We start from the raw sequence: 21,052 nt of genomic DNA, 5'->3' as shown, positions 1-21,052 counted from the left end.
CTTCTGTCATCCACAGGCACCAAGCATGAATGTGGTACACAAACACACGCAGGCAAACACCTATATTACTTTTTCAATAGTTTTTTTTTTATTTTAAGTACATTGGTGTTTTGCCTGCATATGTGTCTGCATAAGGGCATCAGATCCCCTGGAACAGGAGTTACAGACAGTTGTGAGCTGCCATGTGGGTGCTGGGAATTGAACCGCACCGGAGTACTATAGAAGAGCAACCAGTGCTCTTAACCACTGAGCAATCTCTCCAGCCCAAACATAATACTTATAAAAATAAAATATATTTCTTTAAAAAGTCATATTTTCGGCCAAGTGTGGTAGCTCATGTCTTTAACCCCAGCACTCTGAAGAGGAGGCAGGTGAAGCTCTATAAGTTTGAGGCCAACCTGGTCTGCATAGCAAGTTCCAGGCTAGCCAGGACTACAGAGTGAGACTCTGTTTTGCACTGTATACATTATGTATGTGTTAAACACCAGGTTAGTCTGTGTGCAGTCTTCAGAGCATTCAAGCAGTTGTATGAATTGATACTTTCACCTAGAAAGAAACACTTCTATTCCTGTCAGTAAGCATACGACCATCCTGGAGCGGGTAGCTTCCCATCCGGTTTGTCATTAGTAATTCTCTTTAATGGTCTGAGCTCTTAGCAACACTGAGAAATTCTTGTGTCTTGGTTTTAGTGGGACACACTGCTCTCTGAACAAGGTGATTTGGGGTTTCCCAGGATGCCTCTCTTGTCTCCTAGCTATTCTGTCATCGTTGAGCTTGTGGACGACAACTTCGAGGGCCCCGTCCGCAGGCCTTTCAGCTGGAAGTCGCTGGCTGCCTTGAGCAGAGTCTCGGGGAATGTCTCTAAGGTAACACGGCTTTAGCCTTGCCTGTCTTTTACCTAGTTCCTTTGTTTTTCTCTTAAACATAGAGAATTTTTTAAAACTGGAAATGGAGGAGATGGAGAGATGTTTCCATGGTTAAGAGCACTTGCTGCTCTTGCAGAGAACCTGAGTTCAGCCCAGCATCCACATCAGACAACTCACAAGCCCTGTAATTCCAGCTCCAGAGGATACAACACCCTCTTCTGGCCTCTGTTGGCACCTGCACTCACATGGCACACATATACAGAGGCACACTTACACATGAACAAAACTAAGGACTTGTTTCGTTTTGTTTGTTTTTTCAAGTTATTTGGGGCCCAGAGCTCACACTGCTCTTCATTCCAGAGAACTCACATCAGGCAACTCACAGCTGCCTGTAACTCCAGCTCCAGGAGATCCGGTGTCCTCTTCCAAACTCCACAGGCACCTGCATTCACATGCACGTACCTACACACAGACACAAAGATAGACACATAGTTAAAAATAAAATAACAAATAGTTGAACTATTTGTGCAACTGAGCATGGTGTATATGCCTGTAAGCCCAGCACTTGAAAACTGGAGACAAGAGGATCCTGGGTCTAAGTCAGCCTGTCTCCCTCATCTGAACACATATGTAGTGTGTGTGTGTTCCATCTTATCCGTGTAATCAGCCTGTCTACTTTGTCACATGTTCACACCCTCTTGACAATTGGAAAAGCCAGGTCTTTAGAGAAGAGCCAGATCCAGGCAGTGGGCAGTGGGCAGTGTGCTGCAGGTACACACCACAGTGTATGTATCCAGTGTACATAGAGATGGGCGCACACCACAGTGTGTGTATCCAGTGTACACAGGGACAGGCAGGGGTGCCTGTTCCTCTCCACACACTGGCACATGAGGTCTCTTTGTTTTCCTGCAGGAGCTGATGCTGTGCTACTTGATTAAGCCCTCTTCCATGACTAGCGAGGACATGGAGACCCCAGAATGCATGAAGAGGATTCAGGTTCAGGTGTGTGCATGCAGAACTAGGGCCACAGCCTCCCGAGAGTCTGCTCACACTGCATCTTCTGGAAGGATCTTTTCATGACAGAAAGCTTCTTCTGGCCCTCTAAACCTCACTCCCTTTCTTCCCCCTGAACCTGGTAGACTCCACCATTCCAGAGCACCAGGCTCTCTCTTGTTTTCCCCTCTCCTGCTGTAGCCAGGCCAGGTCCCCCAAGGTCCCGCACCCAGAGACTAGCCGTCTCTCCCTTCTCAAACTTCTTCAGTGTTGAGAGTGAAAACACAGGGCCTCGCACACACCAAGTGCCTGTTCTGCCACTGAGCCTCGCATGCCCACACATCTCACTCCCTTACTCCCGCATGGAGCCAGGCGCCTTCCCATACTGGCTGTTTTTCCTCTGCTAGTGCTGCCAACCAAGTTCATCATTGGGTCCCCGGTGCTTGTTGCTGTTTCTGTACCTTCCCCTTTGCCCGCTGCCCAGAAGACTTCCCACACCAACCAGTGTGGCCTTGTTTTCCTTCCCTCTGGAGGTTGCAGTTGCATCCTCCTTGGTCCCAGTCGGAGCCCCCCATCAGTCTCCAGGGCCCCAGTGCCACCTCCCTCCATTTGTTCTGATCTTCTCTAGGTTGGTGGTTCATAAAATGTCAACCAAAGTTCACCTCTCACTTCATGGCTGACCAACAAGTACCAGTGCCCCTCAGACCACCAGTCCTAGGGTCAGGCACTAGCCTTTGTCGCTGCTGTGTGCTGGGACACTAGTTCAGTGGTGACAGTGGACAGGTTCCTGTGTGAGGGTCATAGGGTCACATGCCTGGGACTCCCATTTCTTTTTCTGACGCCCAGCCCTCTTGCTTGGTTGCAGGAAGTGATTCTCAGTCGATGGGTTTCTTCACGAGAGAGAAGTGACCAAGATGAGCTTTGACCTTTCGACCTCAGAGTCCACAGTCCATGGGCAGCTCTGAACATGCATGCGTTATCAATCTTCCTGGAGAAGCATCCGCATGTTTAGGGGTCACAGCCTCATATTCTGTGGCTTTAAGTGGAAAATCTACTCCTGTGACTCAGCTCACCCAAGGACTTCAACCAGTAACCCAAATGATTGAAAATCAGTGATGGTCTGGAAGCCTTGAAAAACTGAATGACTGATGCATTCTCAATGAACTCGTTATTTAACATGTTTGCTTGCTGAACACAAAATTCTACAGTATTAGCTATTTAAAATGTGTCTTGTGCCGGGTGGTGGCACACGCCTTTAAATCCAGCACTCGGGAGGCAGAGGCAGGCGGATCTCTGTGAGTTGGAGGCCAGCCTGGTCTACAAGAGCTAGTTCCAGGACAGGCTCCAAAGCTATAAAGAAACCCTGTCTCGAAAAACCACAAAAAAAAAAAAAATGCATCTTGTACCAGGCCATGGTGTCGCACACCTATAATCCCAGCACTTGGGAAACAGAGGCAGACAGATCTCTGAGTTCAAGTCCAGCCTGGTCTACAAAGTGAGTTTGTTTTTGTTTTTTTTTAATGTGTCTTGCTTTTACTTTGAAGAACTTTTTATATAATAAAGATAAGCAGTGAAGCTTTTGGAAAGATAACGAATACAGTTTACATTTAGCAGAATATGACATTGATCCCCTTGTCCCGTGGGTTAGAGAGCAGAGAAGCTGAGGGGCATTCGGGCATCTTAGTCAATCTTTGTGTTTCTCTAGCAGAATACCTGATGATAGCACATAAAGAAAAAGGCTTATTTGGTTCGTCATTTTCGTGGCTGGAAAGTCCAAACAGCATGGCACAGGTCTGGCACTTGACGGCATTCTAATATTCTGGAGAAATGGAAAGGGGTATGAACCAAGACAAGACTTGGCTGTCGGGATACCAGTCTCTGGGGAGCTAACCCATCCTTTAAGAACTGCATTAATCCCTTACAAGGGTGAAGCTACGATTTGATTATCTCCCTTGAGGAACTTGGCCCCTCGGTGCTGTTAACAGTAAATTAAGCATCAGCAGGTTTTGGTATACTTTTACAATATTGCCTGCCAGGGGTGAGGACTTGAGGGTGGTCCTGCAAGGGGGTTTGAGCACCACACTGTGGGTTAGGGGAAATGGAAGAGAAGCGTCTGAGGCTCATCCAGGCCCATGTGAGCAGTTGATGATCCCAAAGTGGCCAGCTGAAACCATCAGTGACATTTCAAAAAGAAAACAGGCGTGTATGCTAATCGCTGTGACCTGTGGCCACCAGCTCCCTGACTCCATGCAGCCTGCTCATGGTGCCACATCCTTGTATGCATCTGTCTAGACCTCCTGCCTTCACACATGTGTGATCTGAAGAGCAGGTTCAGGAGTGCAGCACTTCCCTGCCCCGGACTCCCAGTGAGAGCACCAGTGGGCTGTACAGACGTGTTTGCTCCGAGTTCGTTTTGGTGACTTGGTGTGTGTGTGTGTGTGTGTGTGTGTGTGTGTGTGTGTGTGTGTGTGTGTGTGTGTCATTTTTACCATCATGTGCTTCCCCCTAGGCTCCTGAGTGGAGATTTTCTTGTTTTGAGTCATCAATTTTCAGAACTTTGAAAGTGAACCAAAAGCTTGAGGACCAACCACTTCACACTTCACTCAGTCCTGCTCAGTGCTTGGATGCCCTGCCGTCCGAGCTCTTCCAGGGATGCTGCATCCCGCGCTGTCACCCTGCCTCAGCCAATCTCAGGTGCCTTATCCACACGTGCCTCCAAGTATACAGGCTTCAGTAACCGGGTGGTATGGAAAGCCCAGGTACCACTTGGCACTGGAAGATGTGGGGGAGCATCCTGGACTGGGCACACTGGGCAACCGCCTGCAAAGAGAGGCATTGGGTTTGCTACCACTGTGAAGGGAAGGAGAAGGCAGCATTGCAGAGGTGCTGTCTTCTCACTTGGTTTGGTTGGAACTGCTGGGGATTCAAGCCTTGCCCATTCAGCGCTTACGGATGATAGGTCCCCAGCCCCAGAAGCAGCATCTCTACTCAAGCCTGTGTGGAAATGTTTCTTCTTTGCGTGGTGACTTGGCCATCGTATAGCAAGCCACGTGCTCTGCAGCGTTACCATAGAGCCCTTGGGGTGCTAGACTGAAATACCAGCCGGGGTGTTGATTCAATACTACCTGTGGCTTTCAGCCAAGAGTGTCAGCTTACCCTTGGATGAAACTAATGTGCAAGACGAGACATTTGTTTAAAAAACCCAAGTTCATCAAGATTAGAAGTCTGCCCTGTGACAAAGCCACCTTCAGGACTTTCCACAAGTGAGATGTCATAAGTTAACTCAGCAGAATTCCCTCCCCACACCTTCAGAGTCTCAGATTCACAGGAGTCTCTTCCAGGTGGGCATTTACACACAAATAAATGCTCAGGGTTGAAGATCAGGGGACTTGCAGGAGTCGCCTCACTCCTTCCATCAGGTGCCCCAGAGATCAAACTCGGGTCATAAAGATTAGCCACAAGTATTCTTGCCTATTGAAACCCACCAGCCTAAACTCAAGATGTTTAACACACCAGTTTATCTTAAGCATGTTGTTTTGAAGCTAGGCAGTGGTGGCGCACACCTTTAATCCCAGGAGGCAGAGGCAGGCAGATCTCTATGAGTTCAAGGCCAGCCTGGTCTAGTTCCAGGACAGGCTCCAAAGCTACAAAGAAACCCTGTCTTGAAAGAAAAAAAGAAGCATGTTGTTTTGTAAAGTACTAGAAGGTTGAAAAGCGGGTTGACCATTGTGCAAAATATAGGGATCTCTAGCCTAAGAACACATAATGGGGAGGAAAGCTTTGTAAACCTGCTAAAGTAATGGCTGGTGTGTGAATTTCTTTATGTGAAAAGCTTCTAGTAGCTTGAATAATTGGTGTCTTCATATGAATTTTTTTTTAAAAAAAAAATCTCTTTTTTATATTTATTTATTTATCATATATACAATTTTCTCAATATTCTGTCTGTGTGTATGTCTGCAGGCCAAAAGAGGGCTGTGAGGGTTGTGAGCCACCATGTGGTTGCGGGAATTGAACTCAGGACCTTTGAAAGAGCAAGCAATGCTCTTAACCACTGAGCCATCTCTCCAGCCACCTTCATATGAATTTTTGAGACACAGGATGCAGGGTTCTGCTAGGTTACTTGAGCTGGCCTCAACTTGTCCTCCTGATCAGCTTCCCCTCACCATGCTGGCTAAGTTTCCACACCGCATTTTATCAGCGATAGTTTGTCCTAAAGTCTGCCCGAGTGTCACACACACTACGTAAGTTCTGCCGCTGACATCCAGCCCCTTCTAACCTATTTCCATGGCATATTCTGATAAAATCGAATCAGAAGGTCTGAGTTCCCATTCTATGTCAGTACCACGGACGTGGGTAGCCTTGGACTTGCTATACAAGCACGAGGACCTGGATTTGAATCCCAGCAGCCAGGTGCACAGCCAGGCACGGCCCAGGAGAAGGGAGACAGGCAAATCTGGAGAGCTCTCTAGCTGGCCAGCAGAGCCCAAATGGTGAGCCTCCAGTTCAGTGAGAGAGTCTGGCTCCATCCCAGTCACCTCGGTTTCCAGTGAAGTCTTAACTGTTGTGTGGGATCTGTATGGGAAGCTTTGTTTTTCTTTAAAGTTCCTGAATTTATAAATGCAAATTTGGTGTGGAGGGACATCTACTCCCTCTACCCCACCCCTCAAATTACCTACCTATACTGTAGCATTCACCAGGCACCTCTGTAGAAACAAGTTGCTATCTTTATTGCTAGTGTGTATCATAAGGCATGGGGCACAGTGGACAAGAAAGGGTGGCGGAGAATGATACACACATGGGACACTGATAATCTTTTGTATGCTGACCAAAACAATAAATAAATAAAAAATAAGGTAGGGTCTAATCCAGTATGCTAAAAGACTCTCAAGAGCTCCTGGGGAAGCAGAGGCCATCTCCAGACCTAGAGTCTGTGGTGGCTCATGTGCACTGATTGCCAACAACATCTAGAACCACCTAGAAGACAAACCTCTGGCAGGAAAAGCCCATCCTAAGTAATAAACCACACAGTGCAAGGTCGGGTGTCCTGGACAGAATACAAAGGAGGAATCGAGCTGAGCACCAGGGTCCATCTCTCTGCTTCCTGACTGCGGGATTCAATGCATTCAGCTGCCTCAGTCCTGCCTCTGTGACTTCCCCACCATGATGGACTGTCCCCTCAAACCAAGAGCCAGAATAAACCCCTCCTCTGAGACTTTTGTCAGAGTAGGGAAATGATGAGGGGAATGGCTAATATAGGTGGTAATGAGATTCTCTTGTGTTCGCACAGCTCCAGGTCAGCAGACCAGGGCTGGTTCCCAAGAAAGCCACCCAACTGGGGAGCGAGTGTGATGAGACAGGAGACTAACTGGAGGTTTCTCTCCTGCCCACCAGTTCCCGCGTAAACACTCAGAGGCTTAATATTAATTACAAATTGTTTGGCCTGTTAGCTCAGACTTATTATTAGCTAGCTTATAACTTAACCCATTTCTGTTATTCTGTATTTTACCATGAGGCTCATGGATTGTTACCTCACATCTTGCTTGGTTTCTGGCGTCTCACAGACTCCACCTTCCCTTTATCTTTGCTTGGATTTCCCACCTGGCTCTATTCTGCCTGGCTATTGGCCAAATCAGCTTCTTTATCAATGGTAATAAAACATTCACAGCATACAGAGTGACATCCCACATCAGAAGAGGAATCTGTTTCAATGTGGTCAACACCAAGGACAGATATCTAGGATCTAAGTTTTACCTGTGAGGTGCTAAGGACAGTCTCAGGGTTGAGAAAGGGCCAGGTGTTCACAGAAGCCATCATACTGGGGGCCAGGTCAAGTTATCATTGCTTGAGGGGTGCAGTTTGGATGTCCCGTGATATGGTATTGTTGGGTGTCCTGTCAGTCATGGGGTGTTGACTATCTTATCAGTCATGGTTGCTGGCTGTTATGCCCAAATTCCAGAACCCAAATCACGACCACGAGATTCACTCCAATCCAAGAACAAAGAATCTTTACTCATGCCGGGTAGTGCATTCCTTTACTCCCAGCACTCGAGAGTCAGAGGCAGGTAGATCTCTGTGAGTTTGAGGCCAGCCTGGTCTACAAGAGCTAGTTCCAGGACAGGCTCCAAAGCTACAGAGAAACCCTGTCTCGAAAAACCAAAAAAAAAGTCTTTATTCACTAGTTAACTCAGGTCCCTCTGTCTTTCTGAAGTGACAGCAGCAGCAGCAACTACAGCTGCTGCAGCAACGGAACAAAGGAAAGGAACCAGGAGCAGCAAAAATTGGGGGTTTATATAGGGGTAAAGGCTCAGGGAATTCCAAGCCTCAAGCCTTGTGATTGGCTGCCCCCTAGTGGCGTGAGGGGGAATTTCAGTCTTCCAGGCTTGAGGTTGGCAGCCTACCCTCAGGATGGGCTTACCAGGCCTGAGGGGAATTCCCAACTGCCAGTAACTGCCTGGGACTTTGATTGGTCTTTTTACCCTGCTCAGGGATTGGTTGGTTTCTAGTTAGGGGAAGAAATGCTTCCATTTCTGGGGCCAAACTGTGTTTCTTTTTGTAGTTCTTTCTGCCTCTTTAACCCTAATTTTGGGGCCAAGGCAAGTTTCTTTGGTATGTCCCGAACCTAGGGACTTAGGGCATTTCTTTGGTCCTAGTTTTCAGACTTAGGGCTTTTCTTTGGCTCCCGGTTTGGGGACAAAGTGCCAACTCCCAAGGCTCCTGCCCCGTTTTCAGGTTGTGTTTCTTTCCCTGGGTCAGGGCTTAGATCCTAGCAGTTCGGGGACTGTGTGGGGGCTCCAGATCAGGTATTTTCTAGGGCCTATGTAACAGGAAGGCCATTTGTTTATCCTGGCTGCCCAGCTAGCTTAACCCTGAAATAACCACATAGACACTATTAATTAAATCACTGCTTGGCCCATTAGCTCTATTTTCTTATTGTTTAATTCTTACATCTTAATTTAACTCATTTCTATTCATCTGTGTATCGCCACTTGGCAGTGGCTTACCGGGTAAGATTCCCAGCATTTGTCTCTGGTGGATCCATGGTGTCTCTCTGACTCTGCTGTCTTCCTCCCAGAATTCAGTTCCATCTTCCCTACCTACCTAAGTTCTGCCCTATCAACAGGCCAAGGCAGTTTCTTTATTCACTAATGAAAGCAACACATAGACAGAGGACCTCCTACACCAGGACTGGGTCTCTCATTGGCTGTCTTGTCAGTGTTCATGGGGTGTTAGATGTCCTATCAGTCATGGGATATTGGGTGTTCTGTCAGTCATGAGGTGTTGGGTATGCTTTCATGGGGTACTGAGTGTTGGGTGTCCTGCTTTTAGTTTGTTCTCCCTAGAATTTGAGATCATCTAGGGAAGGAAAGAAACCCAAGGAGAGAACAGGTCAGAGAGAAATGAGGTCTGTTAGAGCAGTGGCTAGCTCCGTCAGAAGAGAGTGAAGGACAGTTTCAATGGTGCTTTCATTATACTTGGGCGTTTCGTCATTTTAATTTTGAATTATTATTTTATTTAATGTGTATGGGTATTTTGCCTGCATGTATGTCTGTCCACCTTGTGCCTGGTGCCCACATCAGCCCAAAGAGGGAGTTGTATCCCCAGGAACTGGAACAGGTGGTTGTGAGTTGCCATGCGGGAACTGGGAATTTACCAAGTCCTCTGCAAGAGGAACAAGTGCTCTTAGTGGCTGAGCCATCTCTCCAGACTGTGTTATATTTGTTTCTGTTTTGTTTTATTATTCTTGACAATCCAGAGGTTACTGTGCAAATAGATTTTCTACCATTTGGCTGTATCCACAGCCTTCCCGTGCAGACGTAAGTAAGACATGCTCGCTTACATCTCCAGAACCTGTGTCTCCCTCTCCTACTGTCAATACCCTCTCTGGTCCCTCTCTGGTCAGTCATTCTTTTCAGTCACTTCAAAAAGTAAATGTGTTCAGTTTAAACTAATTGATACAAAGTGTTTTCTTTGATCAGTGAATAAGGTTCTTCCACTGTGGTAGTAGCAGATTCTCAGCTTAAAAACACAACTGTTGGAGAAATTTAGTTGTAAGGAATGTTGTGGGCTGGAGAGATGGCTCAGAGGTTAAGAGCATTGCCTGCTCTTCCAAAGGTCTTGAGTTTAATTCCCAGCAACCACATGGTGGCTCACAGCCATCTGTAATGAGATCTGGTGCCCCCTTCTGGCCTGCAGGCATACACACAGACAGAATATTGTGTACATAATAAATAAATATTTTTAAAAAAAGAATGCTGCTGTTGTTTTTTAAACCCAGGGCAATTTAATTTTTTTCTTTTGTTTTCTTTTTGTTTTTTGTTTTGTTTTGTTGTTGTTTTGGTGTTTCAAAACAGAGTTTCTCTGTAGCTTTGGAGCCTGTCCTGGAACTAGCTCTTGTAGATCAGGCTGGCCTCAAACACAGAGATCCACCTGCCTCTGCTGGGATCAAAGGTGTGTGCCACCACTGCCCGGCTTTAACTTTTTTTATTTTTTTGGGAGTGTGGTACAGGGGGCTGAACCTAGGGTCTCTTACATGATAGATAGACAGGTGGTTCTTCCACTGAACTGTATACTCAGTGATTTTATTAGTTTTGTAAATTTTTATTAATTTTACAAGTTTTTATAATAATACTTAAAGGAAACTATACATCAGTTTTATTAGCCACAGTAAATTAATTACAGATAGAAATCTGCAGTACTATTTAAAGGTAGTAAACCTGAATGTCCTGTCCCAACCGCCCTCTCATGCAGCATTCAGCACAAACTGCCTAAGAGGGCATTGTCACTGGATCGGGGTGGTCAGCCACGTGGAAGCCCCTCTCCTGGATGGCCCTGTAGAGCGTGATGTACTTGGAGGCCAGACGCGTCCTCGGGATCACGTACTTCTCTGTGAACGCCCTCTTGTCCAGCTGTTCTTTGCCTTCCATGGCGAGGACACAGTTAATGAAGGCGAGGGCAAAGCTGGAGCAGTTGTGATGGTTTTCTTCATACCTTGAGAAAAGAGTGAGCCCCAGTGACGTGAGGCAGCCTCACTGCTCCTGGGCTGGCCTTGAACCCCTGCCGCAGCAGAGGCCTCCATGCTGGCCCCTGAGAATGTGCTCGATGGTAAAGGCACCTACCACCAAGCCTAACAATCTCCAGGTCTCACATAGAGGAGAGAACCAACTCTTCCAAGATGTCCTCTGAGCTCCACACATGTGCTGTGGCGCACACATTCAGAGGCACGCAAAATAAATGAATAAAATGTATTTCTTCAAAATTTTAAATGGAGACCAGGCACGGAGACTCGCATCTTTTACAAAACAAAGTTTCTTTGTGTAACAGTCCTGGCTGTCCTGGAACTCCCTTTGTAGACCAGGCTGGCCTAGAATTTACAGAGATTCACCTGCCTTTGCCTCCCGAGTGCTGGTATTAAAGGCATGTGCCACCACCACCCAGCAAGACATCTTTACTCCCAGAACTAAGGAGGCAGAGGCAGGCAGATCCTTGTGAGTTGGAAACCAGCCTGATCTACAGAATGGGTTCCAAGATAGCCAAGGTTATGCAGAGAAACATAATATGGATTTTCTGTGTATGTTTAAAAATACAGTCTCGTACCTGGGCATAGTGACATTCTTCTTTAATCCCAGTACTCTGGAGGTTGAGGCAGGAGAATGGTTATCCTGTTGCCAGCGTGGGCTACACAGTGAGACCTTGTCTTGGGAAAAAAAATTATTAAAAAAAAATTTACTACAGGATGGCTCGGCAGTTAAGAACACTGTCTGATCTTCAGGAGGACCCAGGTTCAGTTCCCAGCACCACACAGCTGTTTATGGCAGCTGAAAGTCCAGCTCTAGGGGACCCAACCCCTCATCGCTCCTTTTCAGGCACTGTGTGCGTATAGTGCACTTATACTCGGGCAAAACAGCCATATGCATTTAAAATAAACAAAAAATTTTAAATAAATCTTAAAAATAGCCAGGTGCTGATGACACACACCTTTAATCCCAGCACTCAGGAGGCAGAGGCAGGCGGATCTCTGTGAGTTCAAGGTCAGCCTGGTCTATAAGAGCTAGCTCCAAGACAGCTAGGGCTGTTGCACAGAGGAACTATCTCAAAAAAACAAAAGTAACAATAATAATAATAATAAATCCTAAAAATAGAAGCTTCCTCCCACATCTGTGAACTGACTAAGCAGACACAAAGTCCTCAGGGCACTGTCTGTGTGCAGTGACAGCCATCGCTTCGCCCTCCAGCGTTTGCCGCCCCTCTCCTCAGAAAACTTCCAGGGCTCCAGACCCTTGTCCGTTGCTTTTCTAATGATTGTGGCTTTATCTGGGCCCTGAGGGGCCTGTCCAGCCTTGTGCCCCTGTGGGAAGGCGGGTGACAGCAGGACATCAGGCTGCTGCTCACCTCTCCAAGGAGTGAAAGGCACAGATTGGGCGGGACGGAAGCCAGGCTAGAAACCCCAAGGCCCATCCCAAGAGCCCCACTTCCTCCAGCCAGACCCCACTTGCCCAAGTTCCACAGCTCCCTCTCAAGAGAGCGCCATCATCTGGACAACCAAGTATCCAATCACATGAATCTTGGAGGGACATTTTCTAATAACTGGATTTAACTGTTCTCTTAGATTGACAGTCTCAAGGCAGACGGACTGTACTTGACATACCACAGTGACTGCAGAGCAATAAGGATGCCATTTTCATGACAAGGGTTGGCAGTGGCTCGCCGTCTTTCTGGACACCTACCTGTGAGGCAGCCAGGCCGGCGAAGTGGAGAAGTCTTCCAGGTACGCATCCCACTGGTCCATGAGTCCGAACATGCTGGGCGGCACCAGTGGGACGCTGAGACTCTGCTCCCATCCTGCCTCGTCGCGCTGTATGCCATCTGCGTTGTAATTATACACGACTCCTGCAAACCCAAAGCAAAGGCACTCTGGCGGGTGCTCAGAAAGTGACAGTAGCCATAGATCCTGTCATCTGAGTCACGTTTGTCTACAGCTATCAGACAAGTCCATTTGAGGCAGTGGTTCTCACCCTTCCTAAGGCTGCACCCCTTTGATACAGTTCCTCATGTTGTGACGACCCCCAACCAGAAAGTTATTTTGTAGCTATTTCATAACTATAATTTTGCTACTGTTATAAAGCATAATGTAAATATCTGATGTTCAGTATATCTGTGACTCCCCAGTGGGGCACAACCCACAGATTGAGAACCCTGATCTAGCGAGCTCTAGAGGGTTTTTTTTCTTTAAAAAGTTTCTATTGTTGGGGTCAAACCCAGGGCCTCATGAAAGTAGGCAAGTGTCCCGCCACTCTGTCTCCCGGGAGTAGCTCAGTGGCCTCTAAGCTAAATCCTGCCCACCGACCATGGTGGGTCATTTGCTTTTGACCCAGACTCAGGCTCAGGCTAGGCCAGTGCTCTGACACGGCCACCCCAGTCCACTTTTCTAAAGCCAAAGACTGCAGACCTCATCAGTCACATTTTATTCTTCAAGCCTAGAGTACGGGGACCCAGCGTAGTGGGGAGACTCAGCATAGTAGGGGACTCAGCTTAGTGGGAGACTCAGCGTAGTGGGGAACTCAGGGTAGTGGGTTGTGAGAGTTGGGAACCAAAAGCCGATAGCAATTTGATTCAAACACAAGAACTGAGATCTTGGTCAACTCAACTTTTTTTTTTTTCCCCGAGATAGGGTTCCTCTGAAACAGTCTCGACTGTCCTGGAACTCACTCTGTAGACAAGGCTGACCTCAGACTTACAGGGATCTGCCCGCCTCTGCCTCCCAAGTGCTGGGACTAAAGGTGTGTGCCACCACCACCCTTCTCAACTCAACTTCTAACCATCTGTTTCTTTCTCTTTAAATTCAGCACAGAAGTGTGCAGGTTTGTGACGCTCTGAGAAAGCATTAGACCTTCCCAGGGGCCAGGGGTGTGGCTCAGCGGTGGCATGGGTTGATCAAGCAAGAGGCCCTGCCTGAGTTCCATCCCAGCACCACTACAGTGTCCCTAGTCTTCCAAATCCACAGACTGGAAGGAGCGCTGGCTTGCCAGTCACAGGACTTGCTTGGGTTGCAGTAGGAGATGCAAGGAAGGCAGAATGGTTTGCTGCTGCTGTGACATCATGCTGTCTGGAAACCCTCCTTTTCCCTTAATGGTGTTGTGGGGTTTTCTTAGGCTGAAAAAATGCAGGAAGTGCTCACCACGTGTGTTAGTGAGTCCAACGTGGAGGTCAGACTTTCCATCGTACTCCCTGAAACAGAGGGGTGATAGTTTGGTAAGAAGTCTTGCCACATAGCCCAGGCTGTCCCAGAGCTCAGGATCTTCCTGCCTCAGAGCCCAGGGCAGCTGCAACAGCAAATGTGCCATTGTGCCTAATAACAAGCTCTTCGTGCCACACTTGATTATGAAGCATGGGCATTTGAAAGAGCAGGGTGTGCACCCTACCCCACCCCACCCCTGTAGGCTGCACCAGGCCTCGCCATTGGTTGCAGGCTGGCTAAAGACTACAGCAGAAGCAGAACTCAGGACCCCCACGCCCCCCACAGTGTCTTATGGTGGAGGAACTTTCTACACCCCTCCGGGAGTTCACTCACTACCCCACCAGCTGAAGTGGGTGAGAGGGGCCTGGAGGCAGCTCAGAGACTCTCAGCCTTCTTCACCGCAGCTCAGCGCAGCCCGCGGCCCCTGCACCCCCTGCACTGCTGTTTCTTACCGTTACTCTGTTGGCTTGAGAGTTTTCTGGTTTGGGTTGCTTAGTTCTGGGGTCAAACCCAGGGCCTTACTCGTGTTCAGCATATGCCACCTCTGTCCTACACACACCCTTAAAATTGTTCTTTTTAGTTTGTTTTTGTTTCGGACAAAGGCACACCACGTAGCCCAAGCTGGCCTTGAACCTGTAACCCAGCATCAAATGTTCTGTTACTGAACATTAACAAAATAATAAACTTGTGGCACTTTCTGGCCTGTGTCTAAGGTACCATGATTAGGTTCTCACACCCTGCTCAGGAGGTCATTCCGAGGAGGGCACAGTCCTGGAGTTAGATCTCAGATCTGGATATCTAGTTCTTCAGTAAAGCACGCAACTCCAGCTTTATGATGGCCAAGAGTCCCCCCCAGGGACTGTTTTGACTTACAGAGACCTGGTGGGCTCAGAGGCTACAGTGAGCAGGAACGTGTCTGTAGCTATGCTGGCCTCGCCACGCTGGTCGCTCGGTGATCTTCATTCCCTAGCTCCATCTTAGCCAGATTGCCCTCCCTCCCATAAATTCTCAGGCGTGTGACAGTTAGCCAGGTGTTGACTCTGGGTCGTGTCGAGTCAGGCTGGCAACACAGGAAAGCATGAGGCTCTGCTCCCCTGGCTTGCTTTTAGAAGGGTCATTTCTGTGTCAGTTTGGCAAAACTGAGTTTTCTTTAGTTTGTTATACTGGAGACTGAAGTCTAACAAATTTTAATCACTTGATAAGTACAAAGGGTAATGTTGGTATATGTTGGTGGTCTGACCACCCTTCTCCTATAGCTCCTTTCCACAGATTATGGGAAGACCTCCTCTGCAGTTGTGGCAGAGCCCTTGACGTGGTGAGTGGAGCTCAGGCTGAGGCTTGGCACCTCCCACTGACCAGGCACCTTTGTGCAGTCTGCAGCCCGCACAGCCATAAGGAACAGGGCTGACCAACCTCATTCAGACCCTGGGGTCACTGCTCATTCTCCATTTGTCACAAGGTTTTTGTTTTTTATTTTTTTGTTTTGTTTGCTTGCTTTGGTTTGGTTTTTGGTTTTTCGAGACAGAGTTTCTCTGTGTAGCAGCTTTAGCTGTCCTGGAACTAGCTCTTATAGACTAAGCTGGGCTTGAACTCACAGAGATCTACCTGCCTCTGCCTCCCGAGTGCTGGAATTAAAGGCTTGTACTACCAGCTTTGTCACAAGTTTTGTGGGACTGAAGGCAGACTTGGAAACGTGGATGAAAGGGAAGAACTCGGTTTGGAGAATCCGGTGGGAGGGGCTGCCATGGTTTCTGCAAACACAGTATACAACCAGGGTCCACATCTCTTTTCTCATTCTGCCATGTCAGAAAGGACCATGCCCGTCAGTATTAGCATTTGCCAGAGAGTAAACAGGTTCTCATTACAACAAGAGAGGAGAGTGGAGCATCAGACTTCTTTGTCAATGATGTCATAACCTTTTTTGAGAACATGAGTCTGGAAAGGACCCTGTCATTAGGAGTCTAAGGAAGCTAGTACTGAGAGAGTCAGGAATTCAAGGCCAGCCTGAGCTACATAGCAAGTTAAAGGCCAGCCTGGGCTAAGTTACCAACAACTAAAAGTTAAAAGAAGATTTTGAAGCAGAACAGAGATGATGGAAGATGGAGATTTGGATCTCCCCAAAGGAAAGAGGAGCCCCAGGGAAGCTGAATATTTGAATAATGTCAAATATATTTTTATTAAAATATAATTGTATGAATTTAAAAATAACCTACTTATACGTGGATTTTCCTGGTTCTTTCTTAATATTGTAAGTTTTTAAGATTTATTTATGACTACAGGTGTTTTGCCTGAATATGTGTGTGTGTGTGTGTGTGTGTGCAGTGCCTACAGAAGCCAGACAAGAGTCGGATCCCCTGGGACTGGAGTTACAGGCGGTCATGAGACATCATGGAGGTGCTGGGAGCTGAACTTGGGTCCTCTGGAAGAGCAGTCAGCATTCTTTCAACAGCAGAACTGTCTCTCCAGCCTTAACATTTGGCTCCTGCTGTTGAGTTTTCAGAGTTAACACTAAATTAACTTTGCACTTCCAGGGGGAAAAAAAAGTATACTGGTTTTTTTTTTATTGGAATTTTTATTAATCTGCAAGTTTTAACTCTTGGAAGAGCTGCATGTCTGTGATCTTAGCACTCAAGACACTGAGGCATGAGGATCACATGTTCAAGACCACCCCAGTCAACATCGCAAGCTCCAGGCCAGTCTGTCACACAGCAAGGACCTGTCTGTCTCAAGGGAAAAGCTAAGGGCCGAGGAGCTAGAAGTACAGCTCAGCACTGGGCACTGGCACAGAACACAGGTTGTGTGAGGCTTTGGGTTTGACCTCTAGCGCTGTAGGGAAGAGGAAATACAAAGAAGGAAAAGGGGAGGAACCCTTAGACTTCACTGTTGATTGCATTCACCTCCATCAAGAACCGTGTCTCAGGGATTGTACTTTGCTCTGCACACTGTACCTGCTTGCCACCTAAGTATAAACTGTAAGCAGTGTTTCTCCGGTAACATACACTTCCAGGTTACCCCCAGTCAGTCGCTCAGCACACGCCTTTTTCCTAAAATCAGGTATCTTCATACACCACGCACGGTCTTTTGCATACTACATAAAAGTGTACACGAAACCCAGGACCTTCCCAAGGCAGGCAAGCCAAGCACCCTCACCCCGCATCACCCACTCCAATGGATAAACAGGCTTGAAGCTGAAGGCATAAGGACCATAGTCCATCCTAAGCAACCCACACACACTGCAGAGCCTGGCACATGTCCTCCAAAGCCGGTGTAAGGACTGACACACAGCAGGAAACACATGCACGGTACAACTCGAGCCACTGTACCTAAGGAACGTCCCTCTCGTGGGTTTCAGGAGGAAGGCGCATTTCTCTTGATGCCCATTGGAGAACGGGTCTGAGATGCTGATAGGTGCGTCCTCTATCCTGGTGGAGCCCACGTCTCCCTGGCACAGGGGGCAGCATTGGGGTACACTGAAACTGTAGATGGACCTCTCGCAGTGCCTGAACTTAATTAGAGGCTTTCCGGACCGTGCGAAGTGCATCCCTCTGATGCCTGGGCCACCAGCCCGGGTTTCTGGCCACTTCCTGTTCTTCGTCACACAGCTGGTAAACACACACCACCTGCGTAACCTGATCGACGGTGACATCATCATGGATGGAAGCTTCAAAAGCTAAGCCAGGTAGATTAAACAGTAACCAGGCTCTAGCCGCTGGGTTCTTAAAGAGCTAGTGTTCATTTGAGCTGCCTTACCGAGTTTCTTTGTAGACGCTGCACTTTCGTAGCCCCGCTTTCCCATGCAACCCGCCTCTCCGTCCTTCAACCTTTACGAATAGGACCAACAGGAGGCCCATTGCGACCTCCTTCCTGTTGGAAGAGATAAATTGTTAGAGTCCATTTCCAGTGTTCGGCGGCCTCAGGGTTCATCAGAGAGTCATCGGATAAACAGGGCGCTTCCTCCCTCTCCTCTGGCTGGCAGCCGGCACTGAGGAGACTGAGAACTCTGAAAGAAATCATGGGCAGTGTGCTGCCTGACTCAGTCCTCCTTCAGAAAAGGGACAGTCTCAAGCCCCAAATTATTCATTAGATAAGTCTTTGTGTCCTGAGCCAATTGAATGGGACTTGAGAGAGGAAGTAAGTCCTGACCTTAAGGAAAAGGGAGCAAGAATTCCTTGTGATTATGGGGACTTTAAAGCTACTGTCTTATGTCAAGTCAGCAGGAGGCCATTTTTGCCTTTTCCCTATGCTTAGTGTCCTGTCTCCAGAACGGTATATTAAAATCTGCTTTGTGGTGATGCACACCTTTAATCCTAGCTCTCGGGAGGCAAAGACAGGCAGCAGAAGACTAGCATGGTCTACAGAGTGAGTTCCAGGAAACACAGAAATCCTGGCTCAAAAAAAACAAAACAAAACAAAAAAAAAAACTGCTTTGTTTTCACTAGTCTCCTGAATCTGTTATCTTACTTCCTACACTTCCTTCCTCTCTCTTTCCCAGATAAACAAACTGTAATTTTTTCCCTAAAGGTGCATTTCCCCCAGACATATTCATCTTACAATGAATATAAGAACAAAAGCCAAACCAGTGTACATTAAATAATAGTAAAAAAAAAATGAAATCTGTCTCAGAAGGAAGGGGGCTCTTGCTGAGCACCCGTCCGAGAGACCAGCAGGACAAGATGCTCTCAAGGCCACCAACCAGGGTCCTGGCAGAGTGGCCACTTGATCTCAGCAGTCATCCTCAAGTACTTGAAATAGCTCAAGGGGGTTTTGTTGCTGTTGCTTTTCTTTCTTTTTTCCTTTAGCATTTAGAGTAGCCAGGCCTGTCTTGTAGCAGGCAGAGCTATGAGACAGAGGAGGAAGGATGTAGGGACCCAGGCATCGGCCTTGCTCCACACACAGCATTCACAGGTAATGGGTGCAGTGGCACCTGGAAGGTAAGGAAGGGAACTTGTTTCGAAGTTAGCCATCCTCCTCGGAGTTGTGTTCCTGGCTGTGTACCAAGGCCTTACAGAATGCTGCATTTTCATCAAACTCTATTGAGATGTGCCAGCTACAAACGACCTGTGTCCTTCTGTCACCAGCAGGGTGGGTCTGCCTGACCGCTGGTCGTGGAGCAGCTCCCTCACATACCCTCAGGAGAGGACTGGAGACAGCTGAGGAAGGCAGAGTTGTCTTTAAAGAAGTTAGGCGGCTGAGGCCTGCTGTTTTTTCTCGAAGTCCCTGTGGGCAGCCCTGTTGTTTCAGCTTTGAAGCTTGAAACCCACAGAGAAAGTCTCTCGGGAGTGTCGGCAGCAGATGCTTCCCTGAGCAGACTCCTCTAAGTCATCTTGCCTCTGGTTCTTTGTCAGTTTTCTCTAGAATGACCAGTTTGCAGGGGTTTTTTTTTTCTTTTTTCTTTTTTTCTTGGTTTTTTGAGACAGGGTTTCCCTGTGTAACAGTCCTAGCTGTCCTGGAACTAGCTCTTGTAGACCAGGCTGGCCTCGAACTCACAGGGATTCACCTGCCTCTGCCTCCTGAATGCTGGGATTAAAGGCGTGCACCACCACTGCCTGGTTCAGTTTTATTTCTTATTGTTTGCTTCCCAGTGCCTTCACCTTCAGATTTCAGTGACTCTTCCTCTTCTGCTGTGTGGTCTAGACTCTCCTCATCTTCATCTTCTAGACAGCTGCTCTCCTGGCAGGGGCCTGGAGTCTCTGTATAGGATGCTAAGGGAGGGTTAGAGTTTGCACAGGGAAGGACCAAATGTCTTCGATGCTGCCAGCCAAGGGAATGTCAGCCTGCCTGCTCATGGCAAGTGCAGAGGCCACACAATTCCTCTGGCACTTCTCAGACCACACTCAACTGGATGAGCTTGGCAGAGGGACAGCACAGTTTGCTTCCGTGGTAAAAGGAGAGAGCCACTATCTAAATCACTTACTGAGGGGCATGGTGAAGATGTGTAGTGATTTTTTGCCATTAACTGTCTTAGTAGAAGTTGATATTGATTTGAAGTTGCCCATTCCGCTGCCACCAAATGGTGCTGAAGAGAATGAAGTGAGACCCCTGTGTCCTAGTGACCCAAACGAACCGAATCCTGTATCAAAAGCAGGAAACCCACCTTCAAAGGAAGGAAATCCACTGAAAGCAGAGAAAAACGAGCCTGCACCTCGGCTTCTATTTCCTTGGAAAGCCCTTTGGCTCCCAAAAAAGTCATCAAATGGGTCTTCAAAGAAGTCAAATGAAAATGGGTCCCTTCCACCAAAAAATTCCCTGAAGACATCATCTGAATTTCAGAATGTGAAGCTGAACTCAAACGGACTGTCGAAATGACTTCCACCTCCTCCACCATTTAATCCTTCTTTGTTGTATTTGTCATAGATGTCCCTCTTTTTTGCATCTGATAACACCTTATATGTCTCAGCTATTTGCTTGAATTTAGGCTCTGTTTCTTCTTTATTTTCAGGATTTTTGTCCGGATGCCATTTAAGTGCCTGTTTCTGATACGCCTTTTTAATGTCCTCAGGTGAGGCATGTCTCTGCATGCCCAGAACTTCATAGTAAGCCATCATGTTTTAACAGACTGTTGAAACACATCCGGGGGTGGGGGGAATGTGGGAGGGAGTTGAGTAGCCGGTCTCCTCACTACTCTGGCACAGCTGCGCTGGCCTCTAAACCCTCTTATACTACTGAGTTACCTCTTTCGTGGCCTACTCCTGTCTAACTTTTTTCTTTTGAAGACAAGGTCTCAAGTAGCCCAGGTTAGCCCAGAATGAGCTTGGCCTCTGACTCCAACTCTAGAATGCTGAGATTATAGGAATTACAGGTGTGTAGCAGTATACTGACTAGTTTTCATGACAACTTCACACAAGTCAGAGTTATTTGGGAAGGGCAAACCTCAATTAAGAAAATGCCTCTGGGGGCTGGAGAGATGGCTCAGTGGTTAAGAGTACTCACTGCTCTTCCCAAGGTCCTGAGTTCAATT

General features: G+C 47.6%; 2 protein-coding genes and 1 pseudogene across 6 annotated transcripts in view; 1 reads left to right on the top strand and 2 right to left on the bottom strand.

Moving 5' to 3' along the window:
- Positions 1–3,450, top strand: part of Tsen2 (tRNA splicing endonuclease subunit 2) — a 39,283-nt gene extending 35,833 nt beyond the window's left edge. For all 4 annotated transcript variants that reach the window (XM_085686887.2, XM_085686889.2, XM_085686890.2 and 1 more), the window contains exons 10-12: positions 755–866; positions 1,779–1,868; positions 2,725–3,450. In XM_085686887.2, the coding sequence (XP_085543013.2) occupies positions 755–866; positions 1,779–1,868; positions 2,725–2,784 (262 nt within the window). In that variant the 3' untranslated portion in view covers positions 2,785–3,450. The remainder of the gene's footprint in view (positions 1–754; positions 867–1,778; positions 1,869–2,724) is intronic.
- On the bottom strand, positions 66–18,081 carry Mkrn2os (MKRN2 opposite strand). 2 transcript variants are annotated; one of them, XM_085686894.2, is made up of 4 exons: positions 17,418–18,081; positions 14,035–14,084; positions 12,584–12,746; positions 66–1,328 (listed from the first exon to the last, which is right to left on the bottom strand). In XM_085686894.2, the coding sequence occupies exons 1-4, from the start codon at positions 17,744–17,746 to the stop codon at positions 1,232–1,234; spliced, it is 639 nt and encodes a 212-aa protein (XP_085543020.1). In that variant the 5' UTR covers positions 17,747–18,081; the 3' UTR covers positions 66–1,231. The 2 variants fall into 2 exon arrangements, with proteins under 2 accessions (XP_085543020.1, XP_085543018.1); XM_085686892.2 differs by lacking the exon at positions 66–1,328 and adding an exon at positions 10,409–10,847 and having other exon boundaries at positions 17,418–18,058.
- Positions 18,082–19,962: 1,881 nt separating this feature from the next.
- Positions 19,963–20,661, bottom strand: LOC146895249 (dnaJ homolog subfamily B member 6 pseudogene; annotated as a pseudogene).
- Between the last annotated feature and the right edge of the window lie 391 nt (positions 20,662–21,052).

The sequence above is a fragment of the Myodes glareolus genome, chromosome 3 (genome assembly GCF_982192425.1).
Source record: "Myodes glareolus chromosome 3, mMyoGla1.1, whole genome shotgun sequence".
NCBI lineage: Eukaryota > Metazoa > Chordata > Mammalia > Rodentia > Cricetidae > Myodes > Myodes glareolus.
The sequence above is the reverse complement of the archived record's forward strand: the minus strand, read 5'-3'. Positions and strand labels throughout refer to the sequence as shown.

What these genes read in the sequence shown, in the direction of transcription:
- Mkrn2os (XM_085686892.2), bottom strand. Translation starts at nt 17,746, where the DNA reads ATGATGATGTCACCGTCGATCAGGTTACGCAGGTGGTGTGTGTTTACC. An exon ending in ACGAGAGGGACGTTCCTTAG is followed by an intron (nt 14,085 to 17,417) that starts GTACAGTGGCTC and finishes CCTCTGTTTCAG; the next exon opens with GGAGTACGATGGAAAGTCTG. An exon ending in TGGACTCACTAACACACGTG is followed by an intron (nt 12,747 to 14,034) that starts GTGAGCACTTCC and finishes TTGGGTTTGCAG; the next exon opens with GAGTCGTGTATAATTACAAC.